Below are 22,519 nucleotides of genomic sequence, written 5' to 3' on the forward strand. Positions count from 1 at the left end.
ATTAGTTATAAGGTTACTAAAATGTAGTAAGGGACAACAAGTACTCTACCTATAGCACTGATAAAGGATTATTTTAGTCAGTTAAACTGAGTTACACTGTGACTGCTACAGTACTGTAGCTGCGGTTGTGTTGGTGGAGCTCCGGCCACCTGTCGACTCTCTTCAGCTCCCTGTTGGCAGCGACCGTAGGTTTCTCCATTACTGCTGACTCAAACAGCTCGGCAGCATTGGAAACACACACAGACACACACACACACACACACACACACACACACACACACACACACCTCTGTCCAATCGCATTACTCTCCATGACTCCCAACGGGTCAGTTCATATACGAGTTATGACGGCATGCAAAACCTCCCGGTGTTACAGTTTGACGATCGGCGTGGCAGTGGACAGCTGTTCTTTATCAAGGAGATAGTAAGAAAGAGTAACACCCTACTCAAAGAGAGAGACACTTGAACTGTTGACTTATCATCAACTCTGCTCCCAGGAGACCTAAAATACCCCAGAAAATGACTATATAATCTTTGCAAATATTCTTTACTGTGTTATTACTTATTTACTTATTTATAATACTTGTTTTTGATCTTGTTTTTTACTTATGTCTCTTGTTTGTGTTATCCTCTCTGCTGCTGTAATCCTGCAAATGTCCCCGCTGCGGGACTAATAAAGGATTATCTTATCTAATCTTATTTTATCTCTTTTATCAGTCTTTTAACTACTGACCACAATTTAAGATTTGGTACAAATAGATACATTTTGTAAGCCCTAAACTTTTATTTAGTGTCACCATCACCGTGACTTTTTCCCCCCGACCAACACTTTTGTCAGGGAGCTTGAAACTAAATAACCCAAAAAAAATAAGAGCTGGATTTTCATATATTTCCTGTTTTGTGAGACAAAAGACGCATGAAAAAATGCACAAGAATATTAAGAAAGGAGGCGGAGCTCCTGAATACCATTCCCTGTAGCTAATTACCCCATTGGCCAAGGAAGAAACCATTACATTTCTGAGTGGATTGGACTTGAAGGAGGTCTGCGTTCATTTCATCTCAACTTTATATGTAACTTTATGTTGTGTGTTTTTAAAAAAGACATATAAGTATCATGTTTCTCTTACATTCTTTAAGTTACCATGCTAGCCAACCAATGCTAATAAACAATCAAGCTTACAATACCCATCAACAATGTCCACTTGGCTGTGCACTGATATGGTATTAACTCATACACTGGACAAATATATTACACGAACTACACAAAAACGTATGCAGATTGCAGTACCATCACGTTCCACTTGTTCTCAACGAGACCACAACCCAAATTATGAGGAAGAAGTTCATGTTTAACTATAGTCACAACTGATTGGAGGCTTTCTTGTTCAACCATGGTATTCATGGTATGGATGGTAATGGCTCACCCAGGACTTTTCAGTAGTAGTTGAGTAGAGAGTGTTTTGCGTCCTCTTTTAGGCTTATATGGATGGATTTGACTCGTACAGTACTATCTTCCTGAGTACTCACTTCTCTATTCGGGTTACTGTAAGTTCATGAAAATCAGTATCAACCATCAGACACAAACCACAATTTCTGACTAAGAATGCTGACTGGTCGATCCATTCTAGACTTTGGTCCACGACAACAGATCTTGATCAGTTTTCCATAAAATTAGGTAGCTTAAAGAAATGTTCACTTCTTTCATCAGATGTCCGGTCAAATAATTGCTCTGTAGCCACCCTGTTAAATATTGTTATGTTTTATGTTCATGTGGCAAAAATAAACTCTCCAATCAATCTTTCAAATAATACAGCAATAAACTACTGAAACCTTGACACTATGGTTTCCAATCACCCTTTGACCTTTCCTCAGATACCACAGTTAGGCCAAAAAAAGACACTTTTACCCAAGAAATATCAAAAACTTCAATGTCCAGATTGTCATAAAATATACTTGTCGTCGTTCTGTTTTTTTAAGCTATCTAGTGAGCATTTTTTTGACGTTATTGCAGAGCATTTAAACATTAATAACGTGTAATTCTTTTTCCTTCCCCACTTCATTTTAATACCTCTGTTGACCAGCACTTTTTAAAACCCAACTCTAAATGGTTTGACCAGCCATCCATGTACAATTCCTCCTTTTATGGCTGACCTGTCTCCACACTGTGGATGACATTGCTGTTGATACTCTCACTGGGTATCCATGACAGCTCAGCTCAGAGCAGTCATTAGGAGCTCGTGGTTGCCTGTTCAGTCAGAATACAGGGGAGTGTAGTCATAACATTTCCTTAATGAGTGCACAGAGCTGAGACCTTTACGATCCAGCTGGTTGAGTACGTTGGTGCTAATAATCAGGTCAGGTTTCCATGTCTCCAACTACCATAAGGGTTGTGTAACATTAGTGTTGACACTGGAGACTGTCCATTTAGACCATTTAGGATGCAATAGTGAGTATAAGGAAATGGATTACAGGAAGTGCAGACATCCCTAATATGTTGCAATACAGAAAAATAATCCCATTATTTGAAATCCATAAACAAAAATGTGCAAATATACAATATAGATGGAATTGGGAAAATGTTAGTTTTCTGCATTCTTCCACAAGACTTTAAAAGACTTTAAATGGAAAACGCATGGTAGTATCAGTGCATTTAATATTTCCACAGCAAAATCAAGCAAAAATCGTATTGTCTGTTATTATGACATACCAAATCAATTATCCTGAGATCTCAAAATATCAGATTTTGTTATCTTGACTTAACTGATTGGACTTCAAGATGACAAATTGTTCTCATGTGTTTTTAAGCACAAACTTCTGAGGTACAATAATAAAAATATTTCTAACAGGATGATGGGATTCCATATTTTACAGTTTGCCCAAGTTGGTCGTCATGACCACGCAAGAACGAAGAGATGTTCTTGCGAGGATAAAACAGTACTACCACTTTTTCCCTTAAGAAGATAATTAAGAAGTTATCATGAGACAACAATTTGATATCCTGAATAACAAGATGGCAATTGAGAAATAATTATTACTAAATAAACATTAACACCATAAGAGCATAATTTATTAGCGTGGGAGTTCATTCTTGGCTCATTCTCAACTTTTTCCGGAGCTTTGTAACTGAATTACTTTATCAGCGACTGGAGTTTGTTTTTAATCCTCACCTCAAACTCCATCCACCAATGAAAACCTTGAGAATTGTTCCAGAAAAGCAACTTGAACTTCTTCATAATTTTTAATCTTGAGAAAACGCAGTGACATGTACGTTATGAACAAAATAAAACAGTCTTCGCTTGAGGATAATCACCATCGTGTTATCTTAATTCAGGGGCCGGTACCCACACAGGGGTTATTCTTGTTAATCAGCTCGTTTGCCAGACCTATGCTGAGGTCACCAATCTCCATTTATTCTTAAGAATTGAATGCTTTCCACCTGTGACATGTCGAAATGTCTATTGTTAAAACAAAAGGCCTATCATAAAGGAGTTATTTAACAACAAACTGGAGAGTGATGGGGCTGTAAACAAAGTACAGTCTGCAGTTGAGAAAACATGAGAATACATTTATTCAACCAGAATTTGTTAAAACCACAGAGCCCCAACAAGTTATTAGCTTGTTCCTACACAATAATAACTTTTTAAAATGATCTTGTGCACCCATTTATTTATTTACCAGGGGCTGTGCACATTAATCAACATTTCAGATTCTACCTCAATGTTAATGTGCGAGAGTTAGGTCATAAGCGGAAAACTATCAAAATTATATATTTTTTTCTTTTGTACTTTTATAACTTTCCTGTGCGCAAAAGATAATGAACTTGTTCCCAAAAGATAATGACTTGATCCTAAAGCATAATGAACTTAGTCACACAACATCATGAACTGGTTCCCACAATAAAATCAATTTGTTCCCACAAGTTAATTAACTTGTTTCCACAAGACAAATAACTTGTTCCCACAAGATAATGAACTTGTTCCCACAAAATAACAACTTGTTCCCACATTAGAATAACTTGTGTGCACAAGATAACAAATTGTTCCAACAAGATAATAACTTGTTCCCACAATCTAATTAACTTGTTCCCACAAGTTAATGCCTTGTTCCCACAAGATAATAACTTGTTCCCACAAGATAATAACTTGTTACCAAAAGACAAATAACTTGCTCCCACAAGACAAATAACTTGTTCCAACAATATAATGAACTTGTTCCAACAAGATAGTAACCTGTTCCAAATTAAAATAACTTGTTCCCACAAGTTAATGCCTTGTTCCCACAAGATAATAACTTGTTACCAAAAGACAAATAACTTGCTCCCACAAGACAAATAACATGTTCCCACAAGATAATGAACTTGTTCCCAGAAGATTTTTTACTATTTTCCGACATTTTGAAGACAAAATGATTGATTGAGTACTCTAGACAATAATCATCAGATAAATGGATAATTAAAATAACTGTTACTTTGCCCAACTGCTGCTTTCAGACCCTATGTTAATACCCAGTATTTGTCTCATTTCATTAGGGGCGACCGGGGAGTGTTGTAACACTGATTTTTTTTCAGGTAAGAAAATAAAATAAAGATATTTTTTTTTGCCTAGGGTTCATTGTGTAGTAGATACAATGGTTTGACATACATACCCTAAAGTAGCACTCCAAACTCCAAACTCACATGCTAAAACAGGTAGCTATGTGAAGGCTGCTTGGGGCCCACAAAGCCTGCAGCCCAGGGACAACCATCTACATTTACCACAACTGTGACTGGTATTGGACCCTCTCTGACGCATGCATATTCAGAAATTCCATTCACATTCATGCACACACACAGAGAGCACCTGTTTTAGTGCTAAATTCAAAGTTTTAGGAGAAATAAGTTGTCACTTAGAATTGTTCACTTTATTCTAAACTGCTTACTCTTTATTCTTCAATAAAGTTCTTCAATAAATACATTTTTAGCAAATAAACTCTTATTGTAACATCTACTTCCAGTCCAAGTGAGTTTAATTTGTAGTAGACAAGAAAAGTTTGAGAGATCTAGCAGGATTTACCACTGAGTTACTGGTGCTCAAACACAAGCTGTGACTACTACCATCACCAGTCTCCTCTACAAATGCACATAAAAAGTTAAAAAGCATATAAAAACTGCATCAGTTGATGGTTACATGCAACAAGAAGTACAGCGTTGATGCTGACTGATCCTATACGGCACTGTAGATGTCACAGGGGTTTTAAAGCTGCATTACAAATAGCAGACAGATACATGATAGCGCCATATTTTTAGATACTTCCAATCATGAAATTCCCCTACACACCAGACAGCAAAACATAGGAGTGCAAGAAAAACACACACACAGCGCTGAAAGCTTAATATATATACATTATGTAAAGCAGCCTTTATGTAATAAGGTGTTGAAATTGAATAATGTGATAATACTTTACCTTCAACTGTTTCAGTCATAGCTTCCAAACAGTAAATCCTGCAGATTAAGTCGCCATGAAGACAAATATTTATGGTAGATCCTAAATTCCTCTGCAGGTTTTTTAATCCAAGTGTTTAATTCCAATCCAGAAATGTTGCTTGAATGGCTGGTGTTGAGGATATGTGGAAAAGAAACCCTGACACTACACCTCTTTTTCCATTCTCATTTCTCAAATCTGCATTTTCCAGTAGTAAGACGCTTTTTTGTGGGTCCAAAAGTGCAAGAAGGTCCAGAGAGCTGACTTCCGTCCCTAGTGGATGAGGCCGGGGAGACTGACAGAGACTAAGTTAAGGTGGTCACTGTCTTTTGCCCTTTCCCTGGTTGGTGCTATGGTTGTAGAAAGAGCAGCCCCCTTTCCCCCTCCCCTCTACCCGCTCTGACAGAATTAGATCGACCATGGGGCGTGACAGACGATGGACGGGAAATAGAGAAGAGAGTTTGGGAGAGAGAGCTTCAAGGTAACTTTATCCTACCAGCCAGTGTTGTTGCTGGAGTCACGTGATTACAGTGTGGACATTTGTTTCACACTTCTCACTGATCAATCTTATATGTTTTCTTTTTTTTTTGGTTTAGTCTGAATAGAAGTCTGGATCAAATGAGGTGCTGTTACATTCACGCCATGTTTCTGAGCCTCAGGCCTCGAGTTATTCTTAGAGCGGCTCACTGCTCGCTGGTATTCTGCTTCGCCTTTTTAGGCCAGAGGCGTGACCTTAACACCCCATCCCTCCCAGCACCCCCCCTCTATGTTAACTAATCCCCCCCTCCTCCAGACTCCACTGCTCAGTGGAGAGCTGTCATCAAGTGGGGAGAGAGAGAGAGGGAAGACCAGAATGGCTGAAGTGCAGGCAATTTGCTCTTACAGTTGAGTCGAATTTGAAGTGTCTCCATGTCACTACAAGTAAACAGGACTCAGATCAGTAAAAGTGCATAGTAAACACAAAGTTGGAGTTGCTGTATGCTTCAAACAAAGTAGGATGTATGACATGTTAAGCTACAACGTCAAAAAGCAAAAATGGTTGTTCCCGTTAAGAACATAGACCTAAAATAAGAAGTGTATGTAGTTGTTGTGACGTCAACCATTGGATCTAGACTGCTTTCCCGTTTTGAAGCCTCGAGTTCTGTGTTTTGGCTGGCGCCATCTTGGTTTTTTTGCAACCAGTGAACGTAAATAACCATATTTGGACTGTGGAGGAGTGACGTAGTGAGTCTGGTAGTCTGGTAGAGACCTGTCAATCACATTGTATATCTGCCTTAAATCATACCCTGCTTTATGGTCTATCATGGTCAGACTCGACATGAACTTCACAGTTGGGGTGATATAAGCCAGAAATGACCTGGACACTATTGCACATTTAAATCAAAAGATGTGTGAGCCAAAATGGGAACTTAAACTTATATTTCTATTATTGTTATAAGACCTTTACCCCATTTTTGATAGGAATAAATATCAGAGACGCGACAAATGTACAGAGACAATCCACGCCAATATGAAATAATCACTTTGATGGATCATTTTTATTTATCTTTTATGAAGGAACAACATATAATCTTCATATGTTACATCGCATGAAGCAGAAGCAATCATTATTTTACAGGGATGTTTTGTCTACTACACACACATTTAAACATGAACATGCCACACAACTATTGGTGTTGTGAAGAAACTTTGGTCTTAACCACGTTTTAAACTCTCATGAAACAGTTTTGTCCTCCATCACTTACATTAAAACCCTTTGAGGAAGGATTTCTTTTAGGCCAGTTTGGACAAGAGGAACAATTACAGCCCCCAAAAACCCTTTCAATGTTCATCTGAGCATGTCAATACTGTTTTAGGAAAAACTTAAGATACTTTTCCACTATTGGCAGTTTTTTGTTATAAGTAGGATGTGAATTTCAATGTTATTTTTCTAATGTTGACTCTTTACAGAAGGAAAAATCCTGTCCAGCGTTTTGGCAGTAGCCCTCTCAGGTTCACTTCTTGTCCACTCCATCAACAACGACTGACACCAAGGCCACAACCACCACACAGGCACAGACACACATAAACCTATCAACAGCAACCATCCTAAAATTAAGAAAAACAATGATTAATCTGGTATCATTATCACCTCAATATCAGATATCAGTATCGGTGCATCTCCAGATCATGCACATTTAAATCAATCTTCAACCCAGTCAACTTAGCAACTTATTCAGAGGGGAAACAAATGTGACCATACTCAAAATGTCCTCTAAAATCCCCCATGGTGCTTCATGATTCCAAACAGGAAATAGCTCTCCAAACTGAACTGGAGGCTTATAGCTGTAGGTGCCCATATATGGACTGAGGAGGAGTCACGTAGTGACAGTGTGAAGCCCCGCCCTAAAGCAAACCCTGCTTTATGGTCTGTTTGACTCTAAATGGAGCATCATTTACTAAATGAACATCATGCTGTATTGAAGAAGACTTGAAACTAGAGATTGAGACCATAAACTCATGTTTACAATGTTTACTGAGGGAATAAATCAAGAGAGAAGTAGAGTCATTTTCTCATAGACTTCTATACAACCAGAGGAGTCGCCCCCTGGTGGACAGTAGAGAGAATGCAGGTTTAAGACATGAAGCATTGACTTCACATTGCATCTTCAGAAGCAGAGGTCACAGGTTGCAGCTGACAAATTGCAATTTTAACACATACCTTGGTTTTCACCTCCAAATAAGTGGTTAAATATTATATTTAATGCTGCTTTATTAAAACTTGTCCAATTGTCTAACAACATCGTTCTAGGTCTCTGTATAAGAGTCAAATTATGTTTCTACTGATAAGAATGATTGCCACAACTATGAAATGAGACCAAAATTCCATAAATACAGAAGACTGATGTATTAAATCTGGTTTATATTATATATCTAAATCTGTCTTTAAGTTGTGATGCTCTGTGTTACTATCCCTCCACTGCAGCTCATCAATAACATACAAATAGGGGGTTTGTACTAAAAAGACTGTAACTTCAGAATGACTTATTTTACTTCTCTTTGATCTGAAATCTTAGAAAGGTTAATGTAACACTTACTTTTGGTCGAGAGTTTTCTTATCCAGGTAGGAACCTGAAAGAAAGAAACAAAATAAATAAGATCAATATTAATTAGTAATAATGAAACTGCATCATTTCAGAGGTGGACCACAGTAACAATCCCTTATCTCTACCAAAACATCACCTCACTCTGCATTGATTGTGTGTAAACCTGATTGTATTACATCAGTAAAAAAAGTCGTTACCAATGAACTGGATCCAACCAATGCCTCGACCTTCAACCAAGCGTCATCATTGAGGTTACAGTTCAGGAGGCTGGGCTCATGGAACAGACAATCCACAGTGAGTAAGACGTTCGGGTTGGCCACCTGTCTCCTGCTTTCAGCCACAACTTGTTCAGGATTGAAGGTGTGATGCATCACCACCAGAATCACTGGTTTACCATCTGTAAGCAGAGAGAGCACAACCAAATGAGTCAGAAACAACATGAAACGTAAGCGGCAAGACTTGATTTGTTTTTACTGCATCTGGAGCCGATAGCACGGGGTGACCAAGATGTAGCTCTGTAATTCAACTTCCTGTTGATTTTCTTTTTATTTACTATATTTTTCATCCTCATTTTAAAATACAAGTACCTTGTAATTTAACAAAGTACAAGCTTCAAACTCAACATTATTTTACCACCTTTTAGTGTTGACATGGTGAACTTGTCAGCAAACAACTGTCAGTTGACATATCCAGCAGATACCAAGAAACATTAGCATTCACTTGGATACGTGTTTTTGTCCACCTGATGAATATAAATCAGATATTCACTCTAATTTTATCTCCTTTTTTGTCTCCATCAACGCCAGAAAAATATATTCAGTCCGGTCTTGTTCCCATGTCTTCAAATACCAATGATTTGTCACGCACCTCGGCATTTGATACCGTCGCACAAGACACATTTTAGCTTCTGTTTGAGACAAACCGACTTTCAACTAAAAAAAATTGTGGTCACAAATATTTAGTTTGTGTCCTTTGTAAAACCAAAACTCAACATTGACCTATTTTAGGTAACGTAGATGTTGGGACTTCACTATGTGGGGTGAACAAAAAGAGAGGCCTTGGGGTAAAAAGAAAAGCCTAAACTATGAAACTGCACCAAACCCCCATCAGGAGTTAAAAGTCTAACCTGAGTGTGAGATTTGGTTTAAATCACAACACTGGTGCCTCATTGGACGAGACCCACGGGAACCCCAGGGAGTCCCTGTGACACGGCCATGACATCACCAAGGCTATAAACATCGGCGCACACCTTCACACTATGCCATTCCAGGAGTTAAAACATTGGTACCCAAAATCAACCGAGGTTACCGTCCCCATCTCGCTGGAAGAGCAACAGATCCATGTGTGTCTTCACAAACACACATGGATTCTGAATGACAGACGGATAACCTGCTCAGTGCTCCCCCACTTTAACCTGCAGAAGGAAGAGTCGCCTTCAGAGGAATGGAAGGTTAACTTCCAAGCCAACTGGTAAGAGGCCCCAGGACCCAGAACACGCTGGAGAGATTATATATCTCGTCTGGCCTGGGAACGCCTCGGGGTTCCCCAGGAGGAGCTGGAAAGTGTTGCTGGGGAGAAGGACGTCTGGAGGACCCTCCTTAGCTTGCTGCCCCGCGACCCGGCCCCGGATAAGCGGAAGGAGATGGATGGATGGAACTTCCAAGCCCTGTCCTGTTGAGATTGAATCCCAGCCCAATAGGGCAACAGCTAACAGTGGGGAATTGAAAGTCCAATAAAAAGCTGTACAAAACAAATAAGGAACTTTTCAACTGATTGGTCATATTTCCCTGAATACATTGGACTAGTCAGTGTGAAACTGGTGAACATTTCCTACCTTGAATGTTGTTCAGGGCCTCACCGACATCTGTTCCAACTCGTGAAACGACGGGACAGAAAATCACGATGAAGTCACTTTTTCCATGAGAGTAAACCTGACTTTTGCCAATGTATTTGAGTTTGGCAACAAATTCTTGATGAGCCCCGTTAGTGTTTCCCGCCAAGTGGACAAAGAATTTCCTCAAAGACACTAAAGACAGAGAAGAATGTTCGAGTTATTATTGAGCTTTACATAGTTTCATAGAAAATCTTGTTTAAAAAGATCTTTAGCTAAATTCAGCATAAATTGGAAAAGGTTTTTACACATTCAGAACTTTTTCACTTTCATAAACAGCTTAAAACAAGGGATGAGCGATTCCAAACTTTTTAAATTTGATATTATAACTTTTTGTTACAATTTTAACAATACCGATATTGTTTCTAAATAATGGTCATTATTTGGGAAAGGAAAGATCAATACACTCGAAAAATCAAATGACCCATACCAGCCATTAATAACAAATCTATTACAAAAGGAAGTTCAATTAAATAAAACATTTTTTAAAATGTTTGAAGAGGTCACTTTATCTTCAAGCATTTTGACAAGCATCACAAACAATGTAGCAAATTGGGAGATAGATCTAAATGTAACTGTGCAACCCTTTAATGTTCTGAAAATGCAACAACCTTATCTTTGGTGATTTATTGTCAAACAAAAAGCATCTTTCTGTATTTATATCCACTTCTGTGAAAAGCTCCCACTTTGTCATGTTTTCTACACATGTTTGATGTTAACTACTAATCACACTGTGAAAATACACAATAAATAAAAGTCTTTAGCATTCAGAACCTTACTTAAATAAACTTTTGGTATTCAAGTTATTAATCTTTCAAAATGTATCTTTCTTTTTTAAATAAAGTAGTCATTGTAATTGCAAAATGGTCTCTGTCATGTTTTACTATTAATATTACTGCTGCATTCAAACTTAATACTGTCAGTTTGTCAGAAACCTTTGAATCACAAAATCAAATCCTTGAGTTTGTTCTGTTTCTAACCTCTTATTACAGTAAAAGTCCAGTTGCTTGTGTAAATGTATTATTTACAAAAATTGGTAAGAGCAGCAAATTTAATTTATATAAATGTAAAAAAAAATAGAAACATTGCAGTCTTGACAGAGCAAACCAGTGGTGGAAAAATGATTTAGATCATTTGTTCTGAGGAGGAAATAGATCAGAGAGGAAACTTAAGTCACTAAGTTTACCCATGTGTCAAGCGTGTAGGAGAACTACGGTGGCCGATATATAATAGCTATTATAATACATAAAATGCACACACACACACACACACATATTAAAGTAAAGCTAAACATTACATTACATTATTAGTCATTTACAGACGCCCCTATCCAAATGCTACACAGGTTATTTAAGTAATAGGTACAATAGAACACTTTGAAAATACACAATAAGTAAACGTTTTGTGTTCAAAACCTGTATCAAAAAAGGTTTTCAAAGCTGCTCTGCAAATGTACTGACCCAGCCAAAAGACGAAGTAGTCATTGTGCAGCAAAATGGTCTCTGCCATTGTTTTACTATTAACATTACTGCTGCATTCACATTTAATACTTCAGTTTGTCAGAAACCTTTGAATGCAAAATCACCTTGAGTTTGTACTTTTTTAATGCTATTTTACAGTAAAATGCATTTGTGTAAATGTACTTTTTACATTGCATTACCATTTAATTTATATAAATAAAAGAACATCAAACTTCTTCCCTCACCAGTCTTCTTTCCCAGGATCATGTATCTGAGGAGGAAATAGAGAAACAGAGACTCTGAAACTTAAGTCAACACAGTTGATATTTCAAAAACTCTTTTCTTTTCTTAAAGCTGTAAAGCCTTCTGGGCCCCCATGGGCACAACAGACGAAGCTAAGTTACCTGAGAGAACTAAAACCTGGAATGTTATTCCAAGACATGGTGGAGATTCAGCAGTTCACAGCCTCGCACGGTATATTTAAAACCTTTATAAGTGGTTTACTTACGATATAGACTGGTATATTGTTGATAATGTCTCTGAAATGTCCGTCTCAAACGTCTCAAACCAGACACTCGTGATCAGTGGAGCACTTTCACTTTCGCTTTCGCACAAGCTGCGTCACACATGGAAGCCCATTTCCGCCACTGTAAAATAAATAACAAAATAAAGGCATTATAATGAGAAACTTTCTAAAAATGATGACTAACCATTTCCTAATTATGATTTAATATTTTACTTTTCTCATAATTATGACTGAGCATCTCATAATTGTGACTTATTATCTCGTAATTATGACTTTTATTTCTTACTGTCTCATAATAATGACTTTATCTCAATATCTTACTATCTGATAATTATGACTTAGGAAGGCAGCTTCTCCCCTCTCCATCTCTCTGAGTCAGTTTGACTGAGGACGGGGCTCTGCAGTAGCGCCGAGGTCATAAAGTGGCCGATGATATACCACTGTGGGTTTTGTAAGGCTGGACGTAACCACTCTGACTATCAATACCACAACTTTTGAGTCAACCAACCTTATATGCCTACTGCTATCCCTGATCTGAAATCTTAGAAAGGTTAATGTGACACTTACTTTTGGCCGAAGATTTTAATTTCCAGCTATGAATCTGAAAGAAAGAAACAAAATAAATAAGATCAATATTAATTAGTAATAATGAAACTGCATCATTTCAGAGGTGGACCACAGTAACAATCCCTTATCTCTACCAAAACATCACCTCACTCTGCATTGATTGTGTGTAAACCTGATTGTATTACATCGGTAAAAAAAGTAATTACCAATGAACTGGATCCAAGCAAAGCCTTGATCTTCAACCAAGCGTCATCATTGAGGTTACAGTTCAGGAGGCTGTGCTCATGGAACAGACAATCCACAGTGAGTAAGACGTTCGGGTTGGCCACCACCTGTCTCCTGCTTTCAGCTACAGTGTGTTCAGGATCGAAGGTGTGATGCATCACCACCAGAATCACTGGTTTACCATCTGTAAGCAGAGAGAGCACAACCAAACGAGTCAGAAACAACATGAAACGTAAGCGGGAAGACTTGACTTGTTTTTACTGCATCTGGAGCCGATAGCACGGGGTGACCAAGATGTAATTCAACTTCCTGTTGTTTTATTATATCTTTCCTATATTCTTTATCCTCATTTTCACATCATTTTACCTTGTAATTAAACAAAGTTTATTGCCAGTGTATTCTTGAACATAGATGTAGGAGCTATTTATAGGATATTAGTATTTAGTTATTTTATGCATAAGCAATATTGTTTGATTTATTAAGATAGCTTTTCTATTGATGGTCATTGGTTTAGTTAAATAATATTTTTGTTGTTGTTTAGTATACTTAGTTTTGGGTTTGGTAATTTATTTTGAATTGGGTAACACTGTGGGCACCTGCGGTTACATATAGGAGTAGGCAGGTATAGGACCAGCATGCACCGGGGTGGGACTATAGTTTTTTTTACCAGAGCCAGAGAGTCAGTGACAGGATTATCTTTGTTCTTTTGTTTGTTTGTTTGCCTTATTTATTTTGACCAAATAAATCATCAGCAACACGGAATTCTGTTTGGACATTAACCTCTTTGCCTGCGTAAACCACAAACCCATGGTGCGTCAGTGGCCCTTTGATTTAACTTTGTTTTAGGATTTTTCGGACAATTGGCCACTACAATAGGGATGTTTTTTTGCCACTTGGGGGCAGCAGAACAAGCTTAAAACACAAAATCATATAACCACCTTTTAGAGTTGTCATGGTGAACTAGTCAGCAAACTACTGGCTCCAAGATCGTCAAATACCAACAATTAGTCACACCTGTTGGTGTCTGATACCAACGCTTAAGGCACATTTTAGCGTCTGTTTGGGACAAACCGGGCTTCCACGTAACAAGAGCACCGCAGTCTGTGAAACCACAACTCAACAGTGACTTGTTTTACGTTCTGTGTCTTAGTTAACTTATGTAACATATTTTATTTACCTACACAACTTTAGTAAACTTACTTAATTTAACCCAAACCACTATCTTTCCTCAACCTAACCAAGTCATTTTGTTGCCTAGACCTAAATGTCGCCAAGTGGTACCAGGTGCATTAAAAAGTGAGGCCAAGGGGTCCTGACTATGCATCCATACTTGTGGAGTTAGGATTGAGAACGAGTTGATATGTCCAGCTAGTCTCTGATGTCTGCTGTTTGGGACAAGACAGGTACAGTTGGCTTATCAGAGCTCTTTTATTTAAAACAGCCGCCGGCTGCATCTGGAAACAAGGTTTAAGAGTTGAGGTGTGGTGAGAGTAATTCTAAACAGTAAAGCTGAGATCTTTAAAACCAAAGTAAGGTTGTGTTGAGCCTTGGGGGCAACAGCTAAAAATAGGGGAATATAAAGTCTAATAAGAAGCTGTACAAAACAAACAAGTTGTTTTTCGTACCAAAATAAGGAACTTTTCAACTGATTGGTCATATTTCCCTGAATACATTGGACTAGTCAGTGTGAAACTGGTGAACATTTCCTACCTTGAATGCCGTTCAGGGCCTCGCCCACTTAATACTTCAGTTTGTCAGAAACCTTTGAATGCAAAATCACCTTGAGTTTGTACTTTTTTAACCATTAAGTACAGTAAAAGTGCAGTACTTGTGTAAATGTACTTATTTACATTGCACCACTGCGTCATTTAATTTATATAAATAAAAAAATATCAAACTTCTTCCCTCACCAGTCTTCTTTCCCAGGATCATGTATCTGAGGAGGAAATAGAGAAACAGAGAGGAAACTTAAGTCAACACAGTTGATACATAACACAGTTGATATCAAAAACTCTTTTCTTTTCTTAAAGCTGTTCTACACAAGCTTGACCCAGCACAACAGACGCAGCTAAAGTTACCTTAGAAAACTAAAACCTGGAATGTTATTCCAAGACATGGTGGAGATTCAGCAGTTCACAGCCTCGCACGGTATATTTAAAACCTTTATTAGTGGTTTACTTTCGGAATAAACTGGTATATTTGTTGATAATGTCTCTGAAATATCCGTCTCAAACGTCTCAAACCAGACACTCGTGATCAGTGGAGCACTTTCACTTTCACTTTCACTTTTACAAGCTGCGTCACACATGGAAGCCCATTTCCGCCACTGTAAAATAAATAACAAAATAAAGGCATTATAATGAGAAACTTTCTAAAAATGATGACTAACCATTTCCTAATTATGATTTAATATTTTACTTTTCTCATAATTATGACTGAGCATCTCATAATTGTGACTTATTATCTCGTAATTATGACTTTTACTTTCTTACTGTCTCATAATAATGACTTCATATCTCAATATCTTACTATCTGATAATTATGACTTAGGAAGGCAGCTTCTCCCCTCTCCATCTCTCTGAGTCAGTTTGACTGAGGACGGGGCTCTGCAGTAGCGCCGAGGTCATAAAGTGGCCGATGATATACCACTGTGGGTTTTGTAAGGCTGGACGTAACCACTCTGACTATCAATACCACAACTTTTGAGTCAACCAACCTTATATGCCTACTGCTATCCCACTACATGTGTGGCTGCCAGTAAGACTCCCCCCCTCTGGTATCAGTGCTGCTGCATTCAGGGTCTGCTCTTCTTCTACGACTGAGTGGTGAAGACTGAAATACATCTGCTTGATGCATTCACAAATAAAGGGAGAAAATGTAAACAAAACAGACTGTTTTATGGTAGAAATCTAGCCAAAAGCTGCATCAGCAGCACGAAAAAGAGAAAACCCACATCAGTGAATTTATTAAAGCAATCTGTTGGCTGAAACTAACACACATCTGGAATATATTCATAAAACAATCACATTATGTTCATCAAATTACTTAATTCTTAGCTAAGTATTATGTTTTTCAATGAGTGGTCTGCGGTGGATTTCATTTATGCCAATGGGAAAAGTCTTTCATGTGGATTTGGAAAAGTACCTGATGAATATTGAAAGAAACTTTAAAGTGAGAATTTATTGGAGGGTTTTGCACACTTGAAAAAACATGTGTGAGCCAAGATGTGAGCCAAAAAGGAGCTTAAACTTATATTTCTAATAGTTATAACAATACCTTTACTTTTTTTTGATAGGAATCAATATCAGAGAATTGACAAATGTACAGAGACATCAACGTAAATATGATATAATCACTTTGATGGATACATTTTTATTCATCTTTTATGAAGGAACAAAATAAAATCTTAATATCTTTAACAGCACAAAGCAGAAGCATTCAATATTTTACAGGGATGTTTTGTCTACTACACACACATTTAAACATGAACATGCCACACAACTATTGGGGTTGTGAAGAAACTTTGGTCTTAACCACGTTTTAAACTCTCAGGAAACAGTTTTGTCCTCCATCACTAACATTAAAACCCTTTGAGGAAGGATTTATTTTAGGCCAGTTCGGACTAGAGGAACAATTACAGCCCCCCAAAACCCTTTCAATGTTCATCTGAGCATGTCAATACTGTTTTAGGTAAAACTTAAGATACTTTTCAACTATTGGCAGTTTTGGGTTATAAGTTGGATTTAAATTTCAATGTTATTTTTTTAAAGTTGACTCTTTACTTCCATCTTTTTCTCATCCAGCAACTTGCTTAATGTGTGGTTCTGCATATCTGTCTTCTCATTGTTCGTTTCAACAATGACGACTGTGATGATAATGATGACCACGATCACCACCAACAGAAACACGAACAGCAACACTCCTAAAATAAAGAAAAACAATGATTAATCTGTATCATTATCACCTCAGTACGGTGCATCTCCAGGTCAAGAACATTTAAATGAATCTTAAGCACATTTAAATCAATCTTCAACCCAGTCATCTTAGCAACTTATTCAGAGGGGAAACAAATGTGACCATACTCAAAATGTCCTCTAAAATCCCCCATGGTGCTTCATGATTCCAAACAGGAAATGGCCCTCCAAACTGAACTGGAGGCTTATAGCTGTAGGTGCCCATATATGGACTGAGGAGGAGTCACGTAGTGACAGTGTGAAGCCCCGCCCTAAAGCAAACCCTGCTTTATGGTCTGTTTGACTCTAAATGGAGCATCATTTACTAAATGAACATCATGCTGTATTGAAGAAGACTTGAAACTAGAGATTGAGACCATAAACTCATGTTTACAATGTTTACTGAGGGAATAAATCAAGAGAGAAGTAGAGTCATTTTCTCATAGACTTCTATACAACCAGAGGAGTCGCCCCCCGATGGACAGTAGAGAGAATTCAGCTTTCAAACATGAAGCATTGACCTCACTCTGCATCTTCAGAAGCAGAGGTCACAGGTTGCAGCTGACAAATTGTAATTCTAACACATACCTTGGTTTTCACCTCCAAATAAGTGGTTAAATATTGTATTTAATGCTGCTTTATTAAAAACTTGTCCAATTGTCTAACAACATCGTTCTAGGTCTCTGTATAAGAGTCAAATTTTATTTCTACTGATAAGAATGATTGCCACAACTATGAAATTAGACCAAATTTCCATAAATACAGAAGACTGATGTATTAAATATGCAGTCTGGTTTATATTATATATCTCAATCTGTCTTTAAACCACAAAACTACTTTAAGTTGTGATGCTCTGTGTTACTATCCCTCCACTGCAGCTCATCAATAACATACAAATAGGGGGTTTGTACTGAAAAAACTGTAACTTCAGAATGATTTATTTTACTTCTGTTTGATCTGAAATCTTAGAAAGGTTAATGTAACACTTACTTATGGTCCAGAGTTTTCTTATCCGTGTAGGAACCTGACAGAAAGAAACAAAATAATAAGATCAATATTAATTAGTAATAATGAAACTGCATCATTTCAGAGGTGGACCACAGTAACAATCCCTTATCTCTACCAAAACATCACCTCACTCTGCATTGATTGTGTGTAAACCTGATTGTATTACATCGGTAAAAAAAGTAATTACCAATGAACTGAATCCAAGCAATGCCTCGACCTTCAACCAAGCGTCATCATTGAGGTTACAGTTCAGGAGGCTGTGCTCATGGAACAGACAATCCACAGTGAGTAAGACGTTCGGGTTGGCCACCTGTCTCCTGCTTTCAGCCACAACTTGTTCAGGATCGAAGGTGTGATGCATCACCACCAGAATCACTGGTTTACCATCTGTAAGCAGAGAGAGCACAACCAAATGAGTCAGAAACAACATGAAACGTAAGCGGGAAGACTTGACTTGTTTTTACTGCATCTGGAGCCGATAGCACGGGGTGACCAAGATGTAGCTCTGTAATTCAACTTCCTGTTGATTTTTTATATCTTTCCTATATTCTTTATCCTCATTTTCACATAAATTTACCTTGTAATTAAACAAAGTTTATTGCCAGTGTATTCTTGAACATAGGGATGTTTTTTTGCCACTTGGGGGCAGCAGAACAAGCTTTAAACACAAAATCATATAACCACCTTTTAGAGTTGTCATGGTGAACTAGTCAGCAAACTACTGGCTCCAAGATCGTCAAATACCAACAATTAGTCACAGCTGTTGGTGTCTGATACCAACGCTTAAGGCACATTTTAGCATCTGTTTGGGACAACCGATTTAACTTATGTAACATATTTTACTCATGTACACAACTTTAGAAAACTTACTAAATTTAACCCAAACCACTATCTTTCCTCAACCTAACCAAGTCATTTTGTTGCCTAGACCTAAGTGTCGCCAAGCGGTACCAGGTGCATTAAAAAGTGAGGCCAAGGGGTCCTGACTATGCATCCATACTTGTGGAGTTAGGATTGAGAACGAGTTGATATGTCCAGCTAGTCTCTGATGTCTGCTGTTTGGGACAAGACAGGTACAGTTGGCTTATCAGAGCTCTTTTATTTAAAACAGCCGCCGGCTGCATCTGGAAACAAGGTTTAAGAGTTGAGGTGTGGTGAGAGTAATTCTAAACAGTAAAGCTGAGATCTTTAAAACCAAAGTAAGGTTGTGTTGAGCCTTGGGGGCAACGGCTAAAAATAGGGGAATATAAAGTCTAATAAGAAGCTGTACAAAACAAACAAGTTGTTTTTCGTACCAAAATAAGGAACTTTTCAACTGATTGGTCATATTTCCCTGAATACATTGGACTAGTCAGTGTGAAACTGGTGAACATTTCCTACCTTGAATGCCGTTCAGGGCCTCGCCGACGTCTGTTCCAACTCGTGAAACGACGGGACAGAAAACCACGATGAAGTCACTTTCTCCAGGAGAGTCAACCTGTCTTTTGCCAATGCCTTTCAGTTTGCCAACAAACTCTTGATGAGCCCCGTTAGTTTTTCCTGCCAAGTGGACAAAGAATTTCTTCCCCGGCACTAAAGAGACAAAAATATGTTTGAGTTATTATTGAGCTTGACATAGTTTCATACAGAATCTTGTTAAAAATATTTAGCCAGATTCAGCATAAATTGACAGAGAAGAATGTCCGAGTCATTATTGAGCTTTACAAAGTTTTATAGAAAATCTTGTTTTTAAAGATCTTCATCACTTTCCTAAACAGCTTAAAAGAAGGGATGGGCGATACCAAACTTTTACGATTTGATATGATACCCATACTTTTATTACAATTTTAACAATACCGATACTGATTTTTTAAATGATGACGATCGGTTTTACCTCCAATTTCAGAGGTTATGCGCATGCGTTAGCATTGTGTAGCCTAGTTTGTAATCGTCCACTCCACACTTTTTATCCAGTTTTAACCACATTTACACTACACTTTTTTGGTTCCTGGTTGTATAAACCATATGTTTTAAATAAGGCGTACGTACTAAACCTTGATATCCTCTGTTTAACTGAAACTTGGTAAAAACACCTGCACTACTACTACATCAACTTCCCCGCCCATAACCGCGGTCACATCCTGGACCTGGTCTGCTCCACCGGAATCACCATCAACCATCTTTCCAGCTCTGACCTCACCATCTCTGACCACCTAGCCATCATCATGGACATCGTCATTCCCATCCAAGAACCCAAACCCACGCGTACCATCACTCTCCGTAATATCAAGTCTGTCCGTCCCTCATCCCTGTCAGCCTGTCTCACTGAAAAATTCCCCATCCTAACCCCGTCTTTTAACCCCTCCCCCACAGACCTGGTCAACCTCTACAATAACACACTATCCTCCTGCCTTGATCAATTTGCCCCTCACAAAACCAGAACTGTTTCTTTCACCCAGAGTGATAACTCTGACTTTTAAATGTTGAAACAGATTAACAGCAATAAATAATGTTGCATGTTTAAATATATCTGTGTTTCCTACCATGGGAAATCATTGATAATAATTATTGTGAGGAATCAATAACATTGACATGTGTCTCTTCACGTATATTATTATTATTAAAAGGTGATCTGTGCAACTTTATGTTATTCAGGAAGTTTGTATCAAACAAGTAACCCTTCGTACTACTCAGTACCCTTGAAGTGGTTCTCAGTCTCAAAAAGGTTGGTGACCCCTGCTAGACACTGTTCATTTAAGTAATAGTACTAATACTATTCCTCGTAGCACTTATTGCATTCGTATTAGTTGTTGCACTTACTGTATTCGTATCAGTTCGCTGCACTTATTGAATTCGTATTCGTTTACTGCACTTATCCTGTTCGTAGTAGTTTGTAGCACTTATTATATTCGTATTAGTCTGTTGCAATTATTGTTTTCGTAGTAATTTGCCTCTGCACTATACTTTTGCTCTGGTTTATGCTTTAAGATGCTTGTTTAAGAAAGGAGATGCACTTATGACTTCTGGTGACTAGTAGTTCTCTTGAATACCTATGTTGAATACACTTCCTGTAAGTCGCTTTGGATAAAAGCGTCTGCTAAATGACTGTAATGTAATGTAATGTAATACCATACGGTGAAAATACTCAATAAGTAAAAGTTTTGTGTTCAAAACCTTACTTAAATAAAGGTATTCAAGTATTAGCAGTGAAATATACTGTAAGTTTCAAAAGAGAAAGTAGTCATTGTGCAGCAAAATGGTCTCTGTCATTGTTTTACTATTAATATTACTGCTGCATTTACACTTAATACTTCCGTTTGTGAGAAACCTCCGATTGCAAAATCACCTTGAAATTGTACCTAAGTACAGTAAAAGTACAGTACTTGAGTAAATGTAAATGTCTTATTTACATTCTACTACTGAGTTACTTAATTTATAGAAATAAAAAAAATAAGAAAGGTTACCAGTTCCAGCCGTCTCTGCCCGATCCATGTCTCTGAGGAGGAAACAGTGAAACAGAGAGAAAGCTTAATTCAACACAGTTTAAAAATATATATATATATATATTATATATATATATAATATAAATATATAAACAAACCAGGCTTAGGTGTAAATGTATCACAAACTCTTTTGTCAAAGCTGCTCTGCACAAGCTTGACCCAGCCCAACAGACGCAGATAAGTTACATTAGAGGTCTAAAACCTATAATCTTGAATGTTAATCAGACACATGGTGGAGATTCAGCAGTTCACAGCCTCGCACGGTATATTTAAAACCTTTATTAGTGGTTTACTTACGATATAGACTGGTAATTTGTCGAAAATGGATCTTGCATTCCCGAGGAAAATAACGGCTCACTCGTCAGTGGGGAACTTTCACTTTCGTTTTATACAAGCTGAGTCCTCTGACGCAGCTAAATTTATATTATTTATATTATTATAAAATAATATAAACACAAAGCATAATATATCACATAAACGTGATATATTATAAAATAATATAAGTATAGAGCAGTTTGTATAATATATAATTCATATTATCAAATAATATAAATATAAAGCAGTTTATATAATATATTATTTATATTTTAAAATAGTATAAATATAAAGCAATTTACATTATATATCAATTATGTTATAAATAATGTAAAAATAAAGCAGTATATATAATATATTATCAATATTAGGAAATAATATAAATACAAAGCAGTATATATATATATATATATGATAAAATAATAGAATATATATATATATATATATATATATATAAAATATAAAGCAGTTGATGGAATATAAATATAAATAATGTAAAAATAAAGCAGTATATATAATATATTATCAATATTAGGAAATAATATA

The 22,519-nt window shown here is 37.3% G+C and overlaps 2 protein-coding genes and 1 long non-coding RNA gene across 4 annotated transcripts; all 3 read right to left on the minus strand.

Annotated features, from left to right (window-relative positions):
* Positions 1-6,979: 6,979 nt before the first annotated feature.
* LOC129106777 (uncharacterized) lies at positions 6,980-15,462 on the minus strand. 2 transcript variants are annotated; one of them, XM_054617997.1, is made up of 6 exons: positions 15,294-15,462; positions 12,143-12,168; positions 10,381-10,572; positions 8,744-8,943; positions 8,538-8,571; positions 6,980-7,548 (listed from the first exon to the last, which is right to left on the minus strand). In XM_054617997.1, the coding sequence occupies exons 1-6, from the start codon at positions 15,329-15,331 to the stop codon at positions 7,391-7,393; spliced, it is 648 nt and encodes a 215-aa protein (XP_054473972.1). In that variant the 5' UTR covers positions 15,332-15,462; the 3' UTR covers positions 6,980-7,390. The 2 variants fall into 2 exon arrangements, with proteins under 2 accessions (XP_054473972.1, XP_054473971.1); XM_054617996.1 differs by lacking the exon at positions 15,294-15,462 and adding an exon at positions 12,302-12,436.
* LOC129106778 (uncharacterized) lies at positions 12,991-14,953 on the minus strand. Its single transcript, XR_008531861.1, has 3 exons — positions 14,926-14,953; positions 13,197-13,399; positions 12,991-13,024 (listed from the first exon to the last, which is right to left on the minus strand). It is a non-coding gene; the product is annotated as an uncharacterized LOC129106778 (long non-coding RNA).
* A 914-nt stretch (positions 15,463-16,376) lies between the features above and the next one.
* On the minus strand, positions 16,377-22,031 carry LOC129106779 (uncharacterized). Its single transcript, XM_054617998.1, has 6 exons — positions 21,956-22,031; positions 21,620-21,651; positions 19,557-19,748; positions 18,364-18,563; positions 18,159-18,192; positions 16,377-17,137 (listed from the first exon to the last, which is right to left on the minus strand). Exons 1-6 carry the CDS (start codon positions 21,991-21,993, stop codon positions 16,980-16,982), a joined length of 654 nt encoding a protein of 217 aa, XP_054473973.1. The 5' UTR covers positions 21,994-22,031; the 3' UTR covers positions 16,377-16,979.
* Positions 22,032-22,519: the final 488 nt, after the last annotated feature.

This window comes from Anoplopoma fimbria, chromosome 18 (genome assembly GCF_027596085.1).
Source record: "Anoplopoma fimbria isolate UVic2021 breed Golden Eagle Sablefish chromosome 18, Afim_UVic_2022, whole genome shotgun sequence".
Classification (NCBI taxonomy): domain Eukaryota; kingdom Metazoa; phylum Chordata; class Actinopteri; order Perciformes; family Anoplopomatidae; genus Anoplopoma; species Anoplopoma fimbria.

Excerpts from the sequence above, each read along its gene's own strand:
- LOC129106777 (XM_054617997.1), bottom strand. The coding sequence starts at position 15,331 with ATGTCTTGGAATAACATTCCAGGTTTTAGTTTTCTAAG. Across the intron at positions 12,169-15,293 it reads CCAGGTTTTAGTTTTCTAAG|ATACATGATCCTGGGAAAGA; the intron begins GTAACTTTAGCT and ends TTTCCTCCTCAG. Across the intron at positions 8,572-8,743 it reads TGGTTGGATCCAGTTCATTG|GTTCCTACCTGGATAAGAAA; the intron begins GTAACGACTTTT and ends TCTTTCTTTCAG.
- LOC129106779 (XM_054617998.1), bottom strand. The coding sequence starts at position 21,993 with ATGCAAGATCCATTTTCGACAAATTACCAGTCTATATC. Across the intron at positions 21,652-21,955 it reads ACAAATTACCAGTCTATATC|AGACATGGATCGGGCAGAGA; the intron begins GTAAGTAAACCA and ends TTTCCTCCTCAG. Across the intron at positions 19,749-21,619 it reads GGCAGAGACGGCTGGAACTG|TGCCGGGGAAGAAATTCTTT; the intron begins GTAACCTTTCTT and ends TTGTCTCTTTAG.